At 38.1% G+C, this 26333-nt stretch overlaps 1 protein-coding gene across 1 annotated transcript in view; it reads left to right on the top strand.

The window, feature by feature from the left end:
* VAT1L (vesicle amine transport 1 like) overlaps positions 1–23280 on the top strand; it is a 64204-nt gene extending 40924 nt beyond the window's left edge. The window contains exons 8-9 of the mRNA XM_074839618.1: positions 18112–18195; positions 20240–23280. Coding sequence (XP_074695719.1) covers positions 18112–18195; positions 20240–20338 — 183 coding nt within the window. The 3' untranslated portion in view covers positions 20339–23280. The remainder of the gene's footprint in view (positions 1–18111; positions 18196–20239) is intronic.
* The last annotated feature ends 3053 nt before the right edge of the window (positions 23281–26333 follow it).

The raw sequence follows: 26333 nt of genomic DNA, 5'->3' as shown, positions 1-26333 counted from the left end.
TTGGGTTCACCAAGAGACCCATGCAGTTTCCCCAGAAGCTGTGAAAGTTGGTCATGGACGCTTAGTAGTAGTAGCAGCACACACCATGTACAACTCTGTCTTGATGCCACCTGATTATTAGGATGTTCTGGTTTGGATTTTTTTTTATTATCCAAAATTCCCTGTCATGTGATTTTTAAAGCTTTAAGATTTTTACAACATTAATACATACTATGATTAAATTTTCCCTTTCTAAGTATAGTGGGGAACTTCAGTTGGTAGCAAGTTTACTTTTCTGGTTTACGTAATTTTACCCTGAACAAAATGCAATGATTGTATCAAAACTAACACTTTATTTTAGTGCATACCAATCATGAATCAAGGTAAATGTTCTCACCTAATGAAAATGGCTCATATATTCTTTTCAATTGTTTTAAACACAGATGAGTTTTAAAAGCAAAATTACTCTTGGGCATAAAGACATCTCTTAGCATAATATAATCCAAATTTAATGTGATAATTGAGAGTTTTATGTGGTATTGCAGTTTAGTAATAATAGTATTGCTCATTACAGATAATGATATAAATTAACACCAAGGCAGCAAAGTAGATACATTGTCAATACTAAAAGGTTCCTGTATATATTAGCCTGCTGTGAATGACTGAACACAGAGATATTTTGTAGGACAAATCTGTATGTTACAATCACTGATGTAGAGAAAACAGTACTAGAAGGAAGCAATGTAATTTAAGATTTTTTTTAAATGAGCAACTGATTTTCCACTGGTTTGATTTTACTGAATATGCTAGTTTGAATATCAAAGTTCAGGCTTTGAATGTGTTATTAAAGTGCACACACTTGAAAACATGGACCATATCTATAAGAAATAAAGCCTCACACATCACAGAGCTCCAAATCTTTGTTTAAATGCATTCAGTTTAATAGAATAAAGGTTGTGTAAAAGTAGGTTCCCTACCATCACCAAATATCAACAACCTTGAGAAGAACCTGAGGTTTTTGTCTATTATATGCTATGGTTATGTCCTGGGTAAAATATCATAAAGATCTTGAACCTTCCTGAGGAAAAAGGGCATAACTGTTGAATTCTTTAGCAGAACTAACACAATGCTTCATCTTTTCCTTTGATTTAGAGGAAACATCCAGCATAATTCTAAGAGTTCCTACAGTTAAGCCTACATTAGTCTAGAGCTAGCAAAATATGTGTTACTAAAGCTCTTGCCTGTTTTCCTGAATTATTGTAGCTAGTATATATGCAGTTTGCTTTTTTGGTGCATCTACACGTCCAAGTTTAATTGAATTAGATTAGAAACTTGTCTCGGCTGAATCGGTGACGTTCTGTCCCATGAACACTTCTGCTTTGGCTCTCTGCTACCAATTACATGGCAATTTGATTTCAGTTGATACAATGTAATGCTAAGCTGAATGAGTATTCACCATGAGCATTAAACTTGTTGTAAACTAAATCAATTTTTATAGCAATCACATTGGTACAATACTTAGGTGGAGTTAAGATCTTTAATATAGGCTTAGAATGAGACATTTTTTAACAGTGTCAGGAGAAATATTAAGTAATAAAGCAAATAGGACTGCAAAATATATTGTAAAACTGTCAACTAGTGAACAAGATAAACTCAAATACCCTTCATTTTACCTAGATGAATGATTTCAGTTGTTCTGTAAACTGATGTAGCTCAAACTGAGGATAAGCATGAATCACACTCTCTAACATTACAACTGTTACTGTTGTATTACAGTTTAATATATCGGTGTTTTTTGTTTAAGTATAATTTTAACGAAGTTAGAGTGGCGCCCAATGGTAGGATCAGACTTGGCTTTTTGAATAATCAAAAAATACAATGATGTCTTATGAATAATTAGATTTGCAGTTCTCATGGTACTACTTTCTGAAACAAACAAACAAAATTATACAGGAAATCAAAGGAGAAATATTTTTTCATTCGGATCTTTAGAGACCTTTGGGATTTACCTTGATGAGTTTCAAGAATTTACATACTTGGTTTACTGATTAGGGATGGATATTATTGGAGAGAATCCATTGTTACAAAAGAACATGGAGGTTTTTTTCAAAGACACAATATTCATGTGCTCGTGTAATCTGATCCCAGTAGGTGGATTTGTATGTGAAGCTTCTCAGACTTTGGAAATCATAGTGTCAAGGCTTTTTAATGAATACATCTTTACTATCTGGAAGACTGAATGTTTACTGTATTTTGTAACCACTAAGTTTAGTTCCCATGGTTTGGAATAGACCAGAATTTCTTCTCCATAGTAGCAATAAAGGAAGACTTAAAGTTCCTTGGAATAAGTGGACAGATAATACAGGAATTTCTAATTTTTTATTACTGATTTTTAAGATCCCATATCGTGAAATAAATAGAGCTCAAGAAAGAGTCTGAGGGATATGATAGGTGGTCTTTGGGAGTAAAAATATTTGACTCACTTGAATTGTTTAGAAAAATATGATGAAAAGTTAGAGTGGGAGAAGTCATGTTGGTCACAGCTTTTGTGCCTGACTTCCAAAAAAATCACCTGCCATTTGGGAAAGGTAGGGGAAGAAGCACATGTTTTCATGAGACAGGATCTTATTGCAAGGTTCAGGTAGAAGAAAGCAAGGCACAGTCAGCAACCCCTACTACTGCAAGACAAAGAAGAGAGGCTATGACATGGAAGGTTAAGGGAGAAGAAAAGGAAACTACTGTCATACAGGTTGTAGTGCTTTAAGACTGGGTTTAAAAGTGTTGGTGAGAAATACTGAAAAAGTTGTTGGTGGTGGTAAGCTGTGGAGAAGTCTCTGATAGTGAGACTGTAGAAATGAGGTTTTTGTGAAGATGCCATTATTGAATCATGGTTCTGGAGGATTAGAGAACTGGAACAAGCCTAAAAGACAAATGAAGTGGCAGTAATATAGGCCATCAGCATGGAGTGCTGGTCAAATGAGATCAAAAAAGGACCTTCCTTTTGGAAAGTTTTCTGTAGATTTGAAGCTTGCTAAAACAAAGCAAATCCTCTCTGGTGAGGTACACACAAAGAAATACCTCCTTTACATAAAGTAAACAGTTTTGCTGCCAATAAACAGAACTTTGAATAAACATGTACTGATAAAAGCTTGGGAAAGAGCAAGAAAGTAACCACATGTGGGGTTTTGTTTTTGTTGTATCCAGAAGGTCCTTGGAAGGGCTTTTGGTCTAAACATACAACTGTTAAAAAAAAAAAAAAAAAAAAAAAAAAGCTGTTTTTTCACCATAGTAGCAAAAAAGTGATAGTACAAGTTATCTTTTGCATACACACAGAAACCCAAATGGTTCATAGGTCTGCATCCTGGAGAGAGGCAGAGTAACCAGTACTAATAACACATAGGAGTTAAATGTCCATCTTTATTCATACCTCAAACTTCAATATACCTGGGTGAGCTCAGGTTGCATTATCCTGAACTTGATTGCATTTGGAGCATATGAACAGTTGTGTGAGGTCAGAACAGGGTTTCATCCACACCAATATCCAGCTTCTAACATGATAAGGACTGTTGGTTAAAAAGACAATAAAAGAAACAGCATATAGAAAGGCACTTTGAGCTTTCTGGAATAGTTTTCTTATAGTATTTGACTCTCAACACTAAAAATCATAGTAGCCTGTACACTAAACCTGTGGTATGGTTTAAAGAGCCACCAGATTGATGCACTAGCACACAACAGTATTCCTATGGACTATGTAAATATTTGTGTGTTGTTGTAAAGACAGAGGATCTAAGGCATGTAATTCAGATGTCTTGCATGCAGCTGTTTAACAGCCATTTAACTGAAGCAGTGTTAAATACACAAACAGCATCCACAGATGCTGTCACTGTGAAGGTTTAACACTGCCATTAATGTAAAGTCTGCTGGGCCTGGAAACCTGGGGAATCAGGGCTCCATAGTCCCAAGCATTTCCTGCAGGAAAGAGCCTAGTCTTTGGTATTTCGTTTATGTTCTGGTGTAACTGCAGACATGTACAATAACATGGTAGAACTGGCATTGATTCTTGATAAATGCATGTCCACACCTAATATTCTGCAAACTGAGTTGCTGGGTTCCCCCCAAAGTGGCAATGTTTGTGCCCGTTTGCCCAGAGGTGGAGTTAAGACATAGATTGACTTGGAACTCCTTGAAGCTAGTTAGCTCAGAGGCAATTCAGAATATGGTGTCAAGGAAAATATTTTTCTGTCTTTAAATAGTGTCCTGCAAGTGTCTAGACAGTCTGTGTGAAAAGCTGTGGTTCTGGAAGTATTTCAGACTTGGAGTTCTGGTATGGCTGTGAAACAATATAGTTCCAGAAAGGCCGTCTGATCTTTCAGTTGTGTGTGAAGAGGGATTTCTGTTTGCCAGATTCCCACAGAGAGGTAACCAGACAGGATTGCTGCTGCAGGGCTGTGCAGAGGAGATCAACAACCTTCACCTTCTACAGTCTAGGCATTATAATTAGAAAGTCAACAATGCAATGCTACACAAAGCAGTATGCTTATAGTTACCTCTGCATGTTCTGGGGGTGGAGGAGGGGGAGAGTTTAATGACACTCTTAACTATTAGAACATGCTTATGTGAAAGAGAACAAATGAGACATACTTGTGGGTTGGTGCAGTTTTTCTCCAAATGTTTTTTCAAAGAGATCACAAGGCAGCGTTGCTGAGGCAAGAGTTTAAAAACTGATGTCATGGAGCTTGATAGTCAATAACAACATAAAATGTCTTTTTTTTAATTGCATAGTGATGAATGTAATAAACTTTATTTCCTGCCATAAATTGTTATAACAGATTGTGATGGAATACAGGAATACACTGAACTGAACATTATATATGAATTACATTTAGGCAGGAGGCTGCTGCATCTTAACCAAATACAGAGGGACTCTTTCTTTTGCCTGTGACTGCCAAAGCTCCTTTGCAGCCAAAGGAATTTTCCCCGGTGTAAGACCAGCTGCTGCAGACCGAACCAGACTCACTAGAGTAGAATCTGAACCACACCACTTCTGGTGTGGAATGCTTGGGACTATAGAGCCCTGATTCCCAAGGTTCAGGAGTGTCTGGGGCATCCCTGCATGCACAGTTGGCTGCAACTTACTATAAGATGCATTATTGCTCAGAATGGAGAAAGGTACCATAAAGGTGACCAGTTCTGAGCTCCTCTGCTCGTGGCTTTGATGTGCTAAAAGCTGTCTTCCTAGTGTAAACTGGGACCATGCTGTCGTAATTTCTACCAGCAATCCCAAGACTCAGACAGCAGCTGGGAGTCAGTGGCTCAGAGGCATATAGTGGCAACCACAAGTGTGATGTAGGAGGGATCCTGCTTTGGTCAGTGGATTTGAGGAACATTTTAACTTTATCACACTAGTTCTATGTCCCTTCCATGCAACACTGCTCGTCTTCAGCCTCGTTAATTGCAGTACAGAGTCAATAGGACTGTATTGTGCTATCAACTAGCCAGACTGCTGCAGAAGATCTGGGTCCAGGAGTTCTGGCTTTATTGTTGCTCTAAAAGAAATTCCAGCTCAGGATCCTTAAAGCTTCGTCCTGATTCACAAGATGTGGCTTTTCTGCTCATGTGTGTTCTAGGGATTTCTTCACCAAATCTCCACCCTTCGGAAACACCCCTTGACTTTGAAAGTAATAAGGTAATTACTTCCCATACTAGTGCAGAAAAAATTCCCTTTTTCTTCAAGCTTATGTTAATAACAAGTGATAATGAGAAAAGCTGTGGCTGTTTAAATCAAAAATAGCTTTCTTTCTCACTCTGTGCAGGTTTTTCTAAGATAATACATATAGTCTTATAGAGATGTTCTTTCTATAGCACTTTGCTCGCAACCAAAACACTAGTTGTTAACTGTCAAAGTGCTGAATACCCCTGAGCTGTCCTAACTTGCTGGAATCGTCTGTGTTGATGGATCAAATTCCAAGGTCTCTTCTCCTCTTTTACCATGTAGGAAAGCTCCCACCAAATTGATAATCTAGGCATGGCTGTTTAGTACTTCTAAATATTTAATTTGATGTTGGTTCTGCCTTTTTTCTGCTTTATTCCTGTTGACTCCGTAAGCAAAAGCTGGCAAGACTTGGCTCAGTTATTCTGTAATTACAAGGCTTTAAATCTCTTTCTTTGAATTTTACTGAGACAAAACAAATACTCATTGACGTCAGCAGGAGCTTACAGGAATAAGGAAAGAGTGAAAACAGCACAATTCTGCAGCCGTAGCTCTCCATCTAAAAGATGTATAACTTAATAGATATCTTCAGTAGCCAAGAGAGGACTCGGAGTCAGAATTTGCCTGTAGCGTCAGTTTTTATTCCTTTGACATTTTTCTCATCTTGGGTCTGGTTTTAGTCTTGCTGCCATGGCAACATACAGTGAGGCTAAAAGGTATTCCAGAGAAAAGGTCTCTCCTTGCTGACAGGCAGCAGAAGGGAATAGAGGCTAGAGCTGCTGTTTACAGCTGTGAATAGCAATGGAGGAATGAAAGAGATTTTAAAAGCACTTTCTACTTGCATGTATGCAGGCCAAACCATTGGTACAAAAGTGCAGCATAACAGAGCATGAACAGGTGAGTTGGGTAAAATAATTTTTGATTTCAGATGGATACTAGCCGGACGACATGACATGTTAGCATCACAGCAAGTAAACAGACTCCATGGCCTATTTTCCTACTCCTGTGTCTAAAATACTCATCTCAAAATCATTGCTAACGATACTGTTTAACACTTTAGCAGTTGATTTTGATTGTTTTCCTCATGCACTTTTTTTTTTCAGTAGGTGTTTGTAAAAATTGGACCCCAGATACCCTGAGTTTGATGTGTCTTCTTGCATATGCTCAGTGCTTGGTTTCTGCCTGTTAAGAGCTGGCTGTATTCACCATGGGCAGGAATAGAGCCTAGTCAAAATCCTGTAAATATTATGCTGCTTTTCCATCTGTCTTGCAAGATGCTGCATACCCTCAGCGTCCAGGAGAACACAGAGATTGAGAGGTCTATTTAGAATTAATGGTGCGGGAAAGAGAGGATAATCCAGTCCAGTTGCAGATGTGGATCTGCTAGCTCCCATATATCCAGCTCCCATGCAAACAGATAACTGGAGGATTTTGTCATAGCAGTTAAGTCAATTAAATACTAGAAGCACTCTTCTGCCAGCTGTTTGGCTACACAGTGCAAGGAAAATATTCCTATCATGAATGCAGATCTCCATGAAAGTGTGTTGTGGTCAGTGCAGGTTATTCCATTGCTCCCAAGGGAAATAATCCCTACCAACAAAAGGATGGTTTTGTCCAAATAGCTGTGTCTGTGTAGGGTAATTGTCAGTAATCAGACCCAGACAAACAGCTTTTCTACAAAAGCTTGTACAGAAGACTTAGCCTGAGAAAGGAAAATATTGCAAACTCTTTTTTAAAAAAAAAAAAAAATTTCAAAAAAAGTCAGCATGTTTCCCAATGAAATATTACTCTACTAAATCATATTGCATAAACATGAGAGAGACATTTCAAGATTAGCAAGGAGGAAATATGCCAGCAAGACAATAGGACTGAATTTTGACAGATGTCACCTTTGAGAGTAGAAGGGTAGTCATCAGTGCAAAGGAGCTCAGTGACTGCTCACCATGTGCGTGTCACAAGATACCCAGGGAGCCCATGTCCTGTCTCTTCTCTTAGCCCAAGCCATGTTAACAGGGCCATGGCAAACGTAGCCTAAAAGGGAGATTTACTTCTGTTCTATACATCCTGTGCCCTAATGCCCTGGCAAAATCTGCATGGAGTAGTGTACCAGTTCCCTTCCCTCAGAGCTGCCAGCAAGGTAAGAAATTGTTTGGTTTCTTGAGTTTCCTCCCTTCCACAGACCAAAGCTAAACAAGACATAATCCAGAAGACAGACTGCATGATTTTTCCTCGTATGAGTGCTGTGTTCCATTTTAAAAGGCATATATGCCAATGACATGAAAGAAAACTCTTCTCCTGGTCTGAGAAAAGCCTCTGCAATTTTAATGCAGCTTACAATCCATATTAAAGACAAGATAGCTTTGTAATAGACCACAGCAGTGAGTCTGATAATAAAAATCATGCTGCCTTATAGCACTAATGAAAGCTATAGTATTAAAGTTTAGTTTATGCAGTATCTCAGCTAGAATAGACTGCAGTATGCATCTTTCTTCATTACTGCATACAAATGATGTTTAAATAAATATTATTGATATTAGTGTTTATAATTCTAATGGAGATAGTTCTGGGCTTATTGAAATACTGTCTGTTATGAACATCAACAGAACAGAACCAGTCCTAGGATGAAAAACTGGTAAGTTGTTAATTCAGATTATTCTTGCATAAATCTGAACAAGATTTGGATCATTACCTGTGACACTTGGGTTGCCAAAGTAACCTTGACTAGCCAGCTGATGTTTGCATACCGCATGACACTATCACCATGGAGATCCTGTCCATGTGATTTTTGCAGACATGATGCAGTTGCGGGCTTCTCAGATACACGACAGTGAGCAAGAGAAGAATTAATTATTGGTAAGGCTCTTGCAGACAGCTCCTCTCTGCCAGAGAGTGCCTGCACAGAAGTAATGCAGAAGCTACTTAATGTTTTAGCTGCACATAGAGGACTAGGGCAAGGTTAATAGGAGGAAGCTCTCCTGGCTTTCATAAGGAAAATACTGAGTTCTCCTAATGGAAAGTTCATGCTCTGCCAGGATTGGAGGAGTGATCAGAAAGTTCTGACCTGTGTGAAAACCATGTTTGTAGGATAATACTGACAGAACATAGGTTTGAGTAATTAAAGCCTATTGAACACTACTAGTATTCCTTTATCAACTGAGACTTTTATCCTCTCCCAATACCTGCTCTTCTCAGTCACATGCAACCTAGTGATATCAGGGAAGTTACACCAGTGGAACAAGGAGTGAAGTTTGGAACAGGGACTGAAATTTCTTTGTATATGCAGAATATTCCAAATTCTTTTCCAAAAGTAGGTGTCATGCTACGTGCTTTCCAACATCTACTGAACTTCATAGTAGCACTGTGAAGTAGATTTTGGACCTGTTTTGCACAACACTACCAAACCAAAGACCATGCTGAGTGTTAGAAAGATCCCATTAAATAATCTAATATTTTTGTCTTTTTTATCTTTGTCTTTTCCAACCTGTTTCTGAACCAGGGCTTCTAACTTTTAAGTTCTAGTACATGCCTGTACATTTAGACAATTATCTAAATCTCTGCATTTCTTGTATTTGTACGTTACTGCTATTTCATTATCTCCTGAACTTGAAAGTTCTTCTATTGACAATACAGTTCAAACAAACAAAACTTTTGAGAAAAGATATGATTGTTTCTGATGGCTAGGCAGGCTAAATGGGTGCTCCCTCCTTTCTCCCCATATCCTTTGGAGAACAGAAGTAAGAGAGCCTGAGGATAAAGCTATTTTGCTGTTGCAAAATGCTTTGTTCCACTTCTTTTACTTACGTATGAAATTGGCTGTACTATCACAGTTGGTTAAAAGGTGCTGTTACTACTTCTGTGTGCTGCAGCTGTGATTAGCAGGCTTGACTATGTTCAGGTGGGGGATCTGTTGACATAATATATGCACCCCTAAGAAGGCACAGTCCCTGCTTCAGAAACAGTCCAAGAGCATCATGTGGTCTGAGCCAGTACGTGAGGGAGTGTGGGGTAACTGTTACATGGCTATGGCAGCTACTTCTCAAATCAGCTGTTTTCAGCCTCCCCTATACACACCAAAAGAGACTTAGGAAGAATTTGAGGGGTTTAGTGATATTGCCATTTTGGGGATTACTGTAGAGAGTCACGAAAGCACCAGCTTTGAGATGTCTTTGTTGGACTCTCTCTTACGTGTACAGGAGCACAGGAAAAATCATGCAGGTTCTTAAAATAATACTGGGTAAAAGTGCTCATAGGAGATGATGTGGGCAGAAAAGACTTGGGTTGATGGCCAGATGCAGAGACAAGTGTTGCTACTTAGGTCTTTGCTTTTAGTCTGAAGAATCAGCTCAAGGATTAAAGAGGGAAGGGATGTAGCTAGAAAAGTAAGACTTTGGGGTGATCTTTGCAGTGCAGGTTACAATGGATGAGGGGATTATTTCATGGCTGGAGGGGAACAGTCTTGATGTGCTGGAAGGCTTGGATGTTTTCAATCTGTAAACAGAGGATAAAAGGTGATTCTTTGAGATGATGTGTAAAAATAAACAGCAATATTGAACCTAAAGGTGTGGAACTAATGAGAGGGAAAAATTATCGTCATAGATCATAAACTAAATTGATGCTCTGTTCCACTGTGCCCATCTGGAGGTGAGGGACATTTCCTTTATTTGGGTGCTGATCACCTTTTTGATAACATGTGATGATACAGCATTAAAATGGTTGATGAGTTTGACACATTACACTGAGATAATTTATCTAATTTATTTCCCTTCTGGCTTGGATTAGTTTTGTAACCTTATCATAAGATGCTTTAGCCTTTCATACTACAGCCTAATGTGTTTAAAAAAAAAAAAAAAAAAGAAAAAGAAAAAAAGAGTGAAAGAGTGAGGGATTCCTTTATTGTAAGTAGAAATCCTTTCATATACCTCAGGGAAACCCACTGTCACCAGAGGGGCCCAAGAAAATAAAGTATGCAGTCTTCTGCTACCATCCAACAAACCTGCATTAGCTGAGGGTGAGGCAGTAAAGAAGTTGTCTGCAAAAATGAAACTGTAATCTGTAGATGGCAGTTTGTGCAAGAAACTGCATTCAACCTCATAGAGTGAAAAGAATAACCACTCTTCTATTACACCAGTGTCTCAATTCCTTTTTTTTAAAGTAAATATATAACTTAAAAAAAAATTGGTAACATTTGTGATATTACTGAGCTGAACAGCTTCATGTAGGATGATGAAAGCATTATGTTTTGACATATCCACTAGGAGGTTTTTCCATGGCATGTTGCCTTCATTGTTTCTCTCTATTAAACATCCACATTAGTAACATGGGCCTAAAGCCCCCAGTGTGTTATATTGGCATAGGGAGCAGTTTAGTGTTCCAGCTTTGCAGTCGCTCTTATTTTACTCCTGAAATTGGTTCCTTATAAGAGCCAAATACAGAAATGGATCATTATGTTTAAAATAATATCTAAAGACTTGAAAATAGCATCCGTTTCTTAGGCAGGCTGCATTTATCTTTCACACTGTGAAATGGTGCAACAGATAATTAGTAATATATTTCCCATTTAACTTTTCTTATATTTATAAAGCAGTAGATTGCATTTGCTATATTCTAAAAACAAAATGAAGTTCCAGAGACAACTAAATGTCAGCAAGCATTTATGAATACCGCAGTAGAGATTACTGTTGGCTCTTGATTTCAAATGCGGAACAGCCAACAAATTAGTTTGAAGTAAAATGGGTAAGTAAGTGGAGGCTTGACTATAGCAATACAGAGTTGGAGCATAATTTGTTTCAGGCATGTATTATTTATAAACAGTCAGACTTACATCCAGGAAAACATCTCTATTCAGGAACTTTCCAAAGTAATCATGGTCTCTGTACAGTTTTCAAGCTTGTTCTGTAATGGGGATCCGAGGTTAAATCGCAAGATATCTTCTGGAAGGCACCACGCTGCTCACTTCATCTCACTTCAGCTGCAGGCTTCAGCAAATTGAAGGGAGGTAGATGTGAAATGAATGACTTCAGATGAAAAGCCAGACAAGAAATCTGTCCCAGTTACTAATTTCACCTGGGGAGAACGTAGTGCTAAAAACAAACAAGAAAAATCCAAGGAGAACATAGGAAAAAAACTAGTAGTAAGGCAGGTGTACAAGATGTGTTTCTGGAAAAAAGGTCTCTTAGACAATTTAAAATGGACTGTTTTTACACACTCCCATGAAAAGCTATGAAAAACCAATGTAATCAGAAGCTAGTGGCAAACATCCAAAAGTAATGTCATAATCCAATAGCATGTTATATTACTTGCTCTGATTGGAATACACCTTGTATTTCATGATTTTAGATCTGCAGAAACTATTTGAGTAAAAAAATATGTTGTGGCTGCTATTTTTAATTTCAGTATGAAAATCTTTTTCCTGGTCCGAATGGTTACAGGTAATGACATGCTTAATTTTGTGCCTTTTTTTAACATATATTTCACATAGAAATGTATTACAAATTAGTCCAGAGTGCTGACAGAGCACTTCATTAAATTTATGTAAGTCATTTGTGGATATAATGGCATTCCTAAGGGCTGGTTTCTTGGTTGCAGTATCAGTACTTTACTATGAGTACTCTGCTATTTTTAGTACTTTACTGTTTTAGAAATGCTAGTAAGAAACCAAAATAATTTTTGTTTTTATCTTTTTTTTTTAATGCAAGCTTGTACTTTATTTTAAATTAGAATTGCTATCAGCTCACTAATGACAGAATGGCTACAATAAAATGATACCATGTTCCCAGTGCATACACTGGTGGTGTATTCAGTAGAGGAAAATAATTTATGGCTGTTAAAAGAGTATTCTTTGTTTTTAGTGAAATAAAAACTTTGCAAGTCATATGGTCTGCCATGAGATATTAGCTAAAGAAATGTAGAAATCTGTCTTTCTTTTAGAGATACTATATCAATTTAGTGTTATTGCTACAAGGAACAGGAAATCTTTTGTATTTATAATACTATGCTATTTCTCTTTAACAATATCTAGAGCTAAGGTGATGCTACTAAATTAGCTGTTTTGTTAAATTGAGACTATATAAGCATCTCCGTGAAAGACAGCCTAGTTGAAAACATTCTCTTTGCTGCAGTGACAACTTAATCTTTTTTACAAAAAGATACCATTTTAAAATTTCACAGACAAACTTTAAAAATTACTTAATTTTTGTGTCTTCTTTTTTGGCTTAATTTGGTAATAGGTAGCATCAAGACGTAAGTATCAGTAATTTCAGCGTACATAATCAGTCTTTCTAAAATTTTATCAAATTCCCCAAATCCAATAGAATCAGCAACACTTGAGTGAATCATTTTAGCAACCTATTTCATTGGAAAGATACCTTTTAAAAAACCCCACGAAGTAAAGAGCAGACTAATACTTTTCTTCATCACCAAGCACAGAAATAAACACTCAGCCAAAACACACAAACAGAATACCCCAAAATGCATACACCCATCTAGTCAAAGGGTTGTCCTGAGATGTGCTGGGATTTTCCTGTTGATTTCTTTGTATTGCACTTGTATGAACTGGACAGGATTATAATATTCAATAATTTTAATTTTTTTAATCGGTGAAGGTTGAGCAGAATGTTGCATGCCATTACCCAGAGCGTGGCATCATTTTGGATTTTGCAAACAACTACTGGCACAGCCAGTTAATTGCCAACGTTCTCATTGGGAGGAATGAGTATTGAGCTTCCTTAATCCATGTTTTAAAAATCTGTTAGACCCACATGGAATTCCAGATTTATCCATCATTAGAATTTTCAAAATCTTATTCTTCACTATATATCATTACCTGCCTTGTCTTTGAAAGCCTGTAGAGCTCAGACATTTGAACGTAGGGAAGATGAGGCAGATATCTGTCTCTTGAATCTAGAACACAGTGTGCCTGGTCAACTTGCTTTTGCTCTGCTTTTCTGTTTTAGTTTGTATGCAGGCTTCTAAAAATACTAACTTTTTGCAATACTTGCTTGTATAAAAATTGTTAGAGGGAGGCCTTGTAACAGCTTGTTTTTGAAGACAGAAAATCTAGTCTGGTAGGAGATTAAAGTATTAAACAATAAAATTACCATTGTTGGTTAAGATAAGTGCCTTGGCTTGATTTTGAAAAGATTAGAGGCTGGAGAAGATGAGCCTATTTGAAGCAGAATAAAAAATTTTAAAGAGGACACAATATTCAGAGTTCTTGAGAGTTTTGAGGAGTCCCCCAAGAGAGACACTACGGTGGTGTTCAGACAGTTGTGAAAATTCATACTTCCAGAGAACACAGCTGTCATGAAACCTCTTTAGAACATTCTCTGACCATAACCTGAAGGCTTTTCTCCCCTTACTCTCCTACCAAGGTCTACTGACAGTAATTGTTGCTCAGCTCAGTATGATACACAGTGCAGATGGACAGAAATGGCTCTGATCCAAGAGAAGCTCTGAGAGCCCAACCATAACATCCCCTCAGGAAAATATCCTTGAATAGGCTTTTTTACAACAGGCCTTCTTTGCCAGCTTTGTGATTTATTTTTTTTTAATCCTGGTGTTTGTACCAAGACTTTTTTGAAGAATGCTATTGGTAGCATAACACCTTTTTTAAATGTGCAAGTGTGTGTTAATAGATTAAAAATTTCTAAGAAACGTTAAAGCTACTAAATTTTGCCTGTAATGCTAACACAGCTCAATAGTTCAGTACATTCCCAATTAAGCTCTATATATTTTGTATTCCTTGCCTCTCTGTCTGGGTCCAGCAGAACAGTATGAGGAAGGAGCCCGTAGAAGGCTCAGTAAATCAGCAGCACTTGGGGAGTTATGATGGAAAATGAGAATTTGAGTATTTCCCACAGGGCATAGTAAACATGACCTGTAAAAGACCTTGAGGTACATTGGTTTTGTCTTTCTAGACCATGTTTTTTGTTTTACAGATGAACTCATTATTGCATAGGTCATCTTAATTTCCAGATTCACTGTCATTGCTGAAAAACACTCAAATGAGGATATGTGATAACGTATCCATGACTGTACTGATGGTAGGGATGGGAGAAATAATACTTGTTCAACATTGTTTCTCCAATTATAAAAGCATATTCCCTAAAGCAAATACAAATTGTTTCAAACTGAGTTAGGTCCTTTTCCTGTGTTTGTTACCATTTTCTACTAGACTGAACAGATAGGAGAAGATGATTCTACTCTAGAGTATGTTTAAAAACAGCATGTCAAACTAAAATATGAGTTAATGCAAGTGTGCTTGAGGGAAAAGGCAAACATGGGATTCCTTTTATTTCTCCTTTGCTATTGATCATTCCTTTACGGCTGCCTAGGAGTGCCAAGTTGGATTCATCAGACAGTGCATGGCTGTGCCACATTCTGGGTCTTCCTTGGTTTTCAGTAACTAGTTTGTGAACTTTCCTTACATAAATAACATGGAAAGTGGAAGCATTTTCCAATTGTCCACTAATGTGTAAAATAGTTCCGATTCCAGTGCCGAGCTCAGGGATACATACTGTGTCAATTTTGGGGCTCTAAAGGCTAAAATCTGTAGTTCAGCATTAGTTTAGACACAAACCCTCTAAGTGCTGAGCTATTCTGAAAGCAGACAAAGGCTCACAGAATTTTTGTCCTTTATTCCATTGGAAACTCTTTGTATTAGTAAACACTCCTTTGCACTATTTCCAGTCCAAGAGCCCTCTGCTGAGGATACTGCACAAGAAGAAATTCATTTAACTCATCCAGGTAAACAAAAGTATGTTGGATCCATTTACTTGGATTTGAACTGACAAATCCAAATAGCAACCAGTATAGAATAATTGGTGAAAAGAAATTTAGGGACACAATTCTGTAAGAAGAGGGAAATCTTTTTGATCCTTGCTTCTAGAAGGGGTATTTATTTTGAATCAAACTTTAACCACTTCAGAGAACCTCCAGTAAATTCCAGGATTTCCACATGCCTCACTGTACTGCCAGTTAAGCCTGGGTCTGATTTTAACCAAGTGTAGAGTGATTAACTTTCTTCTTTGGTAACATGCAAACACTCAGGCACTGACTCAGCAGAAGCTCCATACCACACTGCAAAAGACAGACTATACACAGCACTTAAATGTTCACATGAAAAAGTAAATGTTTTTATATAGTCTGCATAGGATATCTTAAGCCTTAACCATACTTGCATAGCAAAGAAGGTTTTTAATGCGCTCTGCCCTCTATAGCATAAGAGGGAATGGTTTTAATATTCAGGCACCTTGGGAAATGAGTAGTTGTAGTCTTGGTTGAATAAGTGGACTGTTAGCAGCCATAAACATAAAAATTACTCATTTATAAAATGGCTCATGGTCTCTTAACTCAGACATAGTGTACTGAATGGCATTGCACTAGTACTGAATTTGACTAACTGGGTAGGTAAGTTGCAAATAACACTAAAATATACAGATGTATCAGCTCTTCAAACTTTTTTCAAATTTTTTATATATAGTAATAGCTCCATCTGGATCCCATAGCCACTATTATTGTTATAAGTTTTATTGTTCCCTTTGCCTCTGCCTGCTGTTTGCATTTGCAAGCTACTTACAAGTGTCCTGGAAACAACTCCTGAACCTTTCTCCAGAGTCTTAAATTTGATACTGTGCATGTGAAAAATGCAGGGAAAGCACATTTTCTCAAATTTGCCTTGCTAAATATGATATGGTACAAATTAAATGTTGCATACCCTGCTTTTCACCTGATATTCTGATAATAAATTTCAATGGACAGGCAAGTGTGTTTGCTGATTTCTCCAATTCTGTCACATCTATGTTGGTTATTTATGCTGTGCTATAGACTCCTAAAACCCTGATTTGGCTAATAAGAGTCATAAAAAATAATACTTCTTCAAAGTCTTTGTTGGATATTCTTAAAGGAATATTGTCCATAGTGCAGAGCAAGGTCTTACAGGATAGTCAGGTATTGTTTATGCTGTAAGGTAACTTCATAAAAGTTACTGTGATTTTTGTGGATTACGTTTAGAGGTCAACCTTCTACCCAGTGGGATTCATAAGACTCTGTTTTCCAAGGTTAATTTACAATTATGCCCTAAGTTAGAAAAATCATTGTGTTTTGCGGTGCAATTTTTCTTTTGTTCTAACAGATTTTTATTTTTTTCAAGTCTCATATTTACTAATTGAGGGAACCACTTTGCAAAATTAAGGTTGTAATATTGAGTTCACTGCAGTCAGCTTTTAAAATAAGGCCAACAGATGGTAAAGACATTTTGTGCCCAGCATCCATTAAATTTAATTGGAAGTTGAAAGCTGTATTTGCCTAGCATCTTTACAAATCTCATACCTCCTTCTGTATTAGACATTCAGTAATTATCTTAGGTGCCTGGACCCCAATTTAGGCATTTAAATGTACTGTGGGACCCACCTGTTCCCAAGTCAGCATATTGTTTCAAACTTCTATGCCATTATTCTTAAAATATTCAATAAAACTATGTCACAGATGGTAGATCCTATTAACATAAAACTCTTTCTTGTCTCAACATATCCTGTTATGCCATCAAAAAATAGTGTGATGAGGATATGAAACAGCCTTTATGTGTTTCTGAAGTTTCCCACCATGAAAGTGAGGAAACTCTTGACATCTTCCAATTTTCAGTGATTTAATAGTGGTCTGCATGCTGCACATTGAACATTCAGTGCAACACGCACAGAATTTCAATTCATCAACACTGAGCTCTCATGAGTTCTGAAACTTCATATATCAAAATAAGCTCCTCTCCAGTGCACTAGTAAGAAGAGGTTTTTACTCCTTTCTCACATGTGCTAATTGCAGCCAGCTGTTAAATGTCTAGTCTTAGTGGTATCTGTAGGACACTACTTATTTAAAATTAAAAAAAAAAAAAGTGGAAGAAGGAAGGAAAGAAATACTTGCTCATGCAATGAGTACCACAGAATTGCATTACTTACAGCCACTGCCTGGATATGGCATTCCCTCTATAGGAACACAGAAGAAATTAATTGAAAAGTATCATAGGTCGATTAGAAAAACATTTCATACTTTCAGTGAAAGTAGGGTTTCTTGATAAATATTCAGCAAAGGACAATCTAATGAACAAGCTGTAAGGATTAACCCCCCGAGCCTGTATTTCTCTCTGCACGTCAGCTAACCATTACTTTTGTACTGCATTAACCTGATGTATGTATTACACTATTCAGAAACTGTCATCAAGACTCACGTCCCATTTTGGCAAAAATAATGCAAAAATCAGGCCTTACAAATTCACTAAAAAATGTTTAACTGTTAATTTTGTTTCAAGCAGCTGTTCGAAGGACCTTGCACATAACATGCCTTAAATGTATTGCTGGTTTTGGAAGGAAGGAATTCAGGCTTTTCTTAGTGTATGTCTGAAAATTATTAATAGGTTACCTTTCTTTCAGGTGAAGGAGGCCATGCAGAGAATCCATGACCGAGGAAATATAGGAAAACTAATTCTGGATGTGGAGAAAGCACCCACTCCCCTGGTGAGTGCAAAACACTACATACATGGTGTAGTCACACAACTTAAAGCATGGTAGTGACTTTTGGAGACATAGCCCATATGATTTTTTTTATACTGTTCTCTTCTAAATCCACAGCACCTAAATACAACCAATAATCATAATTTATGTGTTTAACCCAAAGTGAAATGCAACTATAATTCTTGGAGTCCCAGCAGTTACTTTTCTATACTGAATGGCTATCTGCCTCTCCAAAGCTGTGTCTGCAAGTCTTAGATCAGGGTAAAACTGCCACATCTGTTTCTGTCCCTGTGATGGAAAACAAATGGACATTTCACATAATACAAAATTCCTGTATTAGTAAGAGTAAGTAGATTGAACAGAAAAAGACACAGTCAATGTTACTGCAGTGTACAAACGTAGAAGTGCTTTCTGATTCCCATACAAAAGGCAGAGTATATCTTTGGTAGGAATTTCTTTTTGTATAATACATGAAGTATAGTGTCTAAATATTCCTTCTAGAAATGTTCTGGAGCTCTGGTCCACTGGATTTGGAGCACTTAACATGGTACTGAATCATTACAGAGAGCAGAGCAAATCAAAGTCGGGCTCACACCTAAATGTTCACTGATGATGTAGGAAATAGCAGTAAAGAAGATAATGAAAAACTGACTTCAAATCAATACTGATGTATGAAGTTTGGTTTCAGACCCGAGATATCTCCTGTTTCAAAAGAACAGAAAAAAACCTGGAATTACAGTTAAGTTCTTACTTGCACTTACTCTAAAATTGGCCTCATATCTCATACCAATTCAGTGCAAGGAAAAGGAAGGCTTTTGAGATCTCACCTATGGGAACTGGGCATTATTTTGTAGCTGAATTGCATCTTAAAACTGTAAACAAGAATCCATAACACAACATGAATACATTTGTTCCTTCTGTTCTTTTGATACTGTGTATTCACAAGTAGCCATTGGTTAGAAGGTGAGAACAAATTTGCTACACTTTCACAAAAGGGTGTTAATTCAAAAATATGGGTAACTTCAGAGCATTGCTTTTCTCCATTAAAGTCAGGTCTTGATTGAGATTTTTATTTCCAGCAGAGGCTAGTAATCAAACAGGGAAGGCATAATGTCACTGCATTTCTCTTTAAAAAGTAAACGGGACCCTTGCTTAGTTCATTTTGAAATCGTCATAAGCTAATACAAGAATCTTCTTGTGTCCTAAGAGAGGTAATGTTGGTGTATGAGAGAATTCAGTCGTACAAATCTGTGCTGTTGGACACTACTGCCTGCCCAGTTAACCAGACTGTTGTGCCTCCAGAGACAAGTCAGCCTGACAAGGTGAAGTACAGGAGAGTCTTGCACCTTGACACAGCTTGTAATATACATTCCCATGTGAAAAAACACAATGTGCTCCTTAAATGCTATCCTGAACTATAGATTTCTACAGTTGCCTACTACCTGTACAGGTGTCTTCAATAAAACATGCAAATGCAGTTTCTCAGCACTCCAAGATTTGCACTCTGTCATGGGTATATTCTGCCACCATCTACATGCCCACTGCTGTACAAAGTTTCATTGTTTTTTACATAAAACAGTTGCTGTCTGAGTTTTCCTAACACTGTGCCTCATGTGGGACCAGATCCCATCCATTAGCCAGCGTAACAGAGTAGTGTTACCTGTTTCTGGAAGAGCAGATGCAGAAGGGGTTGTAAACCAGAGATCTCACACATTCTGTAAACTTCCTACACAGTCATATTTCCTATCAGAGAGCCTTACTATCAGTTTGCTACAGGTGCACAGATCAGAGTCTGCTTGTGCAACTGTCCTACAAAGCAGCTCTCTGTTAGGTAATTCGGCTGTAAGCCGTGAGGGAGCAGCTTACAATTTCAGCTGGAAGTGGTACAGTGCCAACAAAAGTTTTGCACGGACAGAGTGTTGATTTTCATGTTGCAACCATGTCTTCTTTCATTTTAAAGCCACTTTATCAAATGAATCAAACTGAAATAAGAATGAATAAAACAATGTGGAAGGTTCTCAGATGTCCCTCGTCTCTCATCCTACAGATGGCCAATGACAGCACAGAGACAAGCGAGGCTGGAGAAGAGGAAGAAGACCATGAAGGGGACAACGAGAATAAAGAGCGCATGCCATTCATCCAGTAACAGTCAGAGGTGGTGGAAGCAGAAAGATTGATGAAGTAGAAGGGAACAAGACTGGGAAATATATTCTGTGCATCAGTGAACAAATGCTGTAGTACAGTGTGTGTTGTATTTGTCTGCAGTCAGCTGAGCTATGAGCTGTTGATCATTGTTGTTTTGAACTCAAGTGCCATTCTCATCCAGTGCAGTATTATGACATTCCTGTGTAATACCCAATTTCCCTGTAGGAGTCCCATGGATTTTTCTGTTCTGGCTTAAAAGCCTTATTAATTTACTGTGTAATTTTAGATGGGCATCTTTCTCATGCAAATTCCAACATTTTGCATAAAATTATTTGAGGGGGTTGGGCTTTTTTTGCAAGTTGGAAACAGTAACAAAAAAAAATTCCCCACTTGCTGTCTGGAAGATTCTAGCAACTGGAGGGAGGATTTTAAGTTTGTGGATTTTCAGTGTTAAAATAGTTTTCCTTTTATGAACCACAGATAAAAGTTGCAAAAAGATGAATTTTCATTTTCCTTGGTCATGCTTTATCATTTTAGAAGCAATCCTGTCTTCATTTTCAAAAGTACCTCATTTAGAATTGTGGAATCTGAAATTGTGCAAGAAATCATTAATTGAGAGACTTTGATTAGTATTGTATAATCACGTTAGTCATCAGCACCAGTAATTAAACCCTTCATTCAGAGTGCCAACTGTCATGCTTTCCTGTTGATCTGAGCTATCACCCTGTATGTTACAGGCAAAGAAGGTCAGTGAGCCACTCTTTTTAGACCCAGAACTTTAATTACCTGTAGCGATTAGCATTGTTATTGACAGATCAACATCTTCTGCTAAGGACACATTGACTCGTCTGTGTCCAAAATCCAAACCAATTTTAAATTTCATTTTTAAATCACATTGGTAGGGATCACTCATCAGTATGTGGAAAGAAATTTGTTGATGGGAGTTCATTGCTCTAAATCACTAATGTGTTGATCAGCTATCAAGCTGGAGCTGAACTCCTACAGAAGTTAACCCTGTTAAAAATGAGTTTTAGGCCTTAATCCCATCAGAAATTATGCACAGGGATAACTATCTAGGTGAGTAGTTCTGTTGAAAGCTCTGCTCCATATGTACAGTTATGTTTGTAATTATTTGCAGGATCAAGTATTCAAAGACCAGCTAGTCTTATCTACCTCCCACTAGTGGAAACTATATCTAAACATGACAAAAGTAAATATTTTTTCCAGGTCTTTCACCTATCCAAGCAGCAGCTACTCAGGTCCTCAATTGTCTCGTTAAAACAATTATTTTAAAATGACTGCAATCACCTACAGTAGAAATGCTAAAGGAATGTCAGAGACCTTGTATAATGCCATATATCTTTGAATTAATATATTTTTTCCAAAAGAAAGTATTTCCCCAGGCATGGCTAGTTGTTCACCTAAATCTACAAGTATCCTGTAGTGATAGAAGTTAAAAACTAATATAGAGAAGTGGAGAGTAAGGGCTTCTCAGGCTTTTCTCAATGTGAAAGAACTTGTGGGTCTGGATGACTTTTATGTGTGGTTTTAGAAGATTCTCTCTTGTTTTTTCTGTTTCATCTTGCTGCCTGAGTATTAATGTCCATCTCTTTACACTGTACTTATGAAGTTGCTGTTCTAATACCAGATAATTGTGCAGAATGTTCATTCTGAAGGAGTTTCCCTTGGGTTAAACAAATTCAAAAATAATGAGAAGAAATAACTGTGGAGAAAAATGCCAAAAAAGCTTTTGAAATATTAATAGAACCAGAACTTCATTTTTCTCTAGATGTTGATGCAGAAATTCACTATAGCTGATTTTCTTTTCAAGCTGGACTTGCCTACGCTTCCGGTGCCATATCAGAAAAAAAATATATATTCAGTGAGAGTTTTCCATATATTGGGCTTGCCAATAGGGCTTTTAAGAAAGGCCATTAAGTTTTCACGACTCATAAGCTGACAATGGTAGGAAACATGCCCAATTTTGTTTTGCAGTTGGTGTAATGATGTTGTCCTGCAACAAACCTTAACATAACTAGGAATTTTGATTTGATGCCAAAGTGAGCAATATTGCTGGTGACCTTCGAGCTGGCAGTAAAGTGGCATTCTCAAGGCCTTAAATTAGTAGGGCAAGCAGAATAGCAAATCCGTTCTTCTGTTAGAAACCGCAGTATGGTTGGCTCTACGGTTGAATTACCCTTCAAGATAAAGAAAGATGGGTGATCTTGGTCATGGCCACAGACACCATAGGGACAACAATCAAATAATTTTGGCTAGTTCTTTCTGGTTTTGTTAGCAAGGCAAAAATACTCTTCATGCTAATTCATACCAATTTTAGGGCCATTTTCTGATCAGCAGAATATCAGGTAATTGCAGTGAGTACAAAGGAATACTTCTGGATCAACCTAAGTGCAACACAGATGAGTATTACCATCAGCAAGCTAAACTCTGCTCTCTGTTTTACTGGTATTAATATGGCATATATGAAGGTTACTACTGAAATGAATGGAAATTTTTCACGTATCTGTTCTGGAAGCAGGATTTGTGCTAGCAGAATTTGGCCCACAAGCCCTAAGTACCTTTTAGAATACCACAAACAGTAGTATCACATCTGAAGTGGTAGAGGGCATACTGTTCAAAATGACGATGCTGAGACTTGTTACTGACCGAGTCTTACTGTAGTAGAAATGAAGGTTTGTGCTTACTACTGACACTGTTGTTTAAACAACTCTAAGACAATTGGATAGTTTCTTCAAGTGAAACAAATTATTTCTCAATTTGCCTTAAAGGAACTGTGAAAGCTTCTCTTTAACTTAAGCCTGATTGAAGTGAACTGAAACACTGTTTAATTGTATTTGTTGCTTTAGAGCTTTTGTTATATTGTGCCTACAAAGCAAATTATGTTTACATAAAAATATAAATAAAATATTGAGCATAGCATTATCATTGGCTTACATGTTTTATTCTAATATTATGGACACATTAGGGAACTGACTTGGAATCAGTTAAAAGGAAAATTTGGGGTCTCATTTCCCATTTTGGTCACTGAGGGATAGACAAAGAATTTTTTTTTTATTATAGAGTACATCAAGGTTATTAAAATGAGTGAGTGTGCTACTTTACAGAACATTAACAATTTAGATATAAAATGTTGACTGTTACAGTCTAAGAAGTTTAAAACATTATATAAGCACCATTCATGAAGTGTTCAGCAAAGTGTATTTTGATACAGATAGAAACTAATTTTCAGATGTTAGCACTCAGATTGCACTGGGAGATGGATTGACACACAAGTTATCCTCAGAGAGACAGTTCCTTTCAGAAATTAAGATACTCTAAGGGAATAATCTTAAAATAGCATCCAAAACAGCCGCCACCAAAGAGCTAATAGAAAGCAGGAGGACTTGATTGAATCTGAAATCCCACTCCCTGGGTCTTGGTCTTAACTCAGGGCTGCAAGGAGGCTTACACCTTTTCTTTCAAAGAACTGATTACAGTTAGCAAACTTACAGGTCATCTCAAGCCTGTACTTGAGTACATGGCTTTAAAGGTCTCCCTGCATGAAAGGAAGAAATGCTTCAATGAACTTCAGTTTAATATCTAAACAATGAGGAAACGTTAGCTTTGGTTTATTCCAGCCACGCAGGACATGTTCTAAAACCTGTAATGTCCCTGAAAAATCTCATTTCAGTACTTAACTGCATCTGCTTTATAATCTAAAAGCTCATATGAACACTTGCTGACTGTGAAGAGGAGCAGAATAAATTTCTGCCCTCTGTTTTCAAGTCTTAATAAGCAAATAATGATCAGTGCATCCCTTATCACAGGGTCAGGAGAAGGCTGAAAGCAAACCACCATAGCTTTTGCAAACTCTCTGTGATTACTAATAAAGCTCTGCCTTTTACCAGCTTTCCCACTGGGCCGTCTATACTCAACTATCATACAAGCTAACACCCCGAGGCTGCTGCCAGGCAAGCAGGGATGCAGCAGGCTGCTTTTGTGTGGCATCTGGCCAGATAAAATGCAAAAATCATCGTAGGATACTGAGTATCCCTGGGCCTCACCACATCCTCCATTTTGTGCTTCCCCTCTCCTTTTCTGTGAGCTTAGTGATTAATCCTGGTTGGCTTTTGTCAGAAAAGATTCTTCTAGTCCAGCCATGATTGCCAGCACACAACACGCTTAAAACCTCCAGCTCCGAGAGAACCGTGCAGGAGTTTCTCCCCCTGGCAGCACCTAAGTCCCTCGGTGTGAGCCAGTGTTTTGTTTCACTGCAGAAAGAGCCAAAACAATCAACACACTGTAACTGCTATCTGCATCAAGGCACGTTTTTCCCCAAGTAATTTGTAACATCTATACAAACATCCTATCGTTCTCCTTTGAGAGAACAGGTTAGAGTATAAATGCAAATAGAGCTTTATCTCCTCAGTCTGAGCTGTCACGCTGATTGATTGCTCTGGGTTGATCCTAGCTAAGCCATTCCTTTCATGTTTACCTGACTATCTCGTGTCAGCTACTTCTGCAGCAAATGGCGCAGTTTTCTGAACATTGCCTTGATTTGTGACAATGCTGTGTCGGGCACCTCACCACCAGTATGTTGTGCAAAAACTGCAAGGTGTTGCAAGAACAGTGCAGACGATGAAGAGTTAAGATGATGAATGTATGAAAAAAGATGAATCATGTATGTCTCTGCCCAAGAGTAGAATTTGCAGCATGTTATCTGTTGATTTATTTGTGTGCTTGAAAGGGAGGCTGTGGGGTGGTTTGTTACAGGTTTGGGGTTTGGTCACTGCCCGGACTGTTGCACCCCTCTGTGGCAGCCTCTAAGGTCTTGCCCTGCTTTTTACCACATCACTGGAAATTTGACTCACTTCAGGGCAAGTGTTCAGTACTCAGAGTTCAGTTTAGCTCCCGTCCCTCTGTATGAAGCCATGCATGTTTACCAGGCTGCAGAACAGCCCGTCAACACAGACCTGGGAGGTAAACAGGGCAGCTGCACCATCACCTCCTACCCCAGCCAGCCAGGCCTCTGCAAAGCCAAAAAAGGGAAGATTCAAGAGATGCTGATTTTTACTGTATAAAGGGGTGCCTGACACTGACACCGCCGTTGCCGAGGTTAGTATCCTCCTTGGAGCTATTTTAACAGCCCCCCACCTCTCACCGTGTTTCACATGGTCATCCCAGCCTTTCTCTGCAGGGTTTCTACAGTCCCTGCAATACTCAATAATCATTATTGTTCTCTGGTAGCACTTCAGGAAAATTAATTTTTTACCTCCTGAAGAATACTGGGTCATGTCTACTTTCATCCCCCACAGAGTGACACACAAACTCCTAGTGGACTTAACACAGGTAGATTAACCCTGCACATATGGGAACTGCAGGCATTTTGGGCAAGATGAGAAAAAATGGCCAGAAACAAGCATTGACAGCCTTCATAGTGATTGGCCTGTCTCTTAAAAACACCAGCTAGATCAGCTTTCATTTAAAAAGGAAGAGTCTTCACAGTTGTTGGTAAAAGCTTTAAAACTGACTGAACTAAAACATCTAAAATGACAAAGGAAAACTCTAATCTTGCAGCTTCTGAACCCTGGTGTTTAATGCTTGGTACAGACACCACTAGACAGAGTTGCAAACTGGGCAGCCAAGGATTAAATGGGTGGGCTGAAAGCTGCCACTGGCACTTGTTAGTTTAGGAACAGCAGCTGCCAGCTATAAAAAAGGGAAAAGGGTTGTGGGTGGATGGGGTCTGTGACTGAAGGAAGGCTGCAGGGGTGGGTGCCTGCTTGTTTTCCTTCTGGGATGAGGAGGGCTTTGATCTGTCTGGAAGAGCTGCTTTTTTTCTTGCTTAGTGACCATGCTGAGATGCTAAAATTAGCCCAAAAGAACTGGGAAAAACAGTGAAGGAAAAACTGTTCTACTGTGAGGGCTGAGGGGTTGGGGAATAGGAAGTGAGTGCTTCTCTGGGGGCAGGTTTGCTCTTAGAGCTACAGCTATGA

The sequence above is a fragment of the Strix aluco genome, chromosome 14 (assembly GCF_031877795.1).
Source record: "Strix aluco isolate bStrAlu1 chromosome 14, bStrAlu1.hap1, whole genome shotgun sequence".
Lineage (NCBI taxonomy): Eukaryota > Metazoa > Chordata > Aves > Strigiformes > Strigidae > Strix > Strix aluco.
This window is presented reverse-complemented; position numbering and strand designations above follow the sequence as displayed.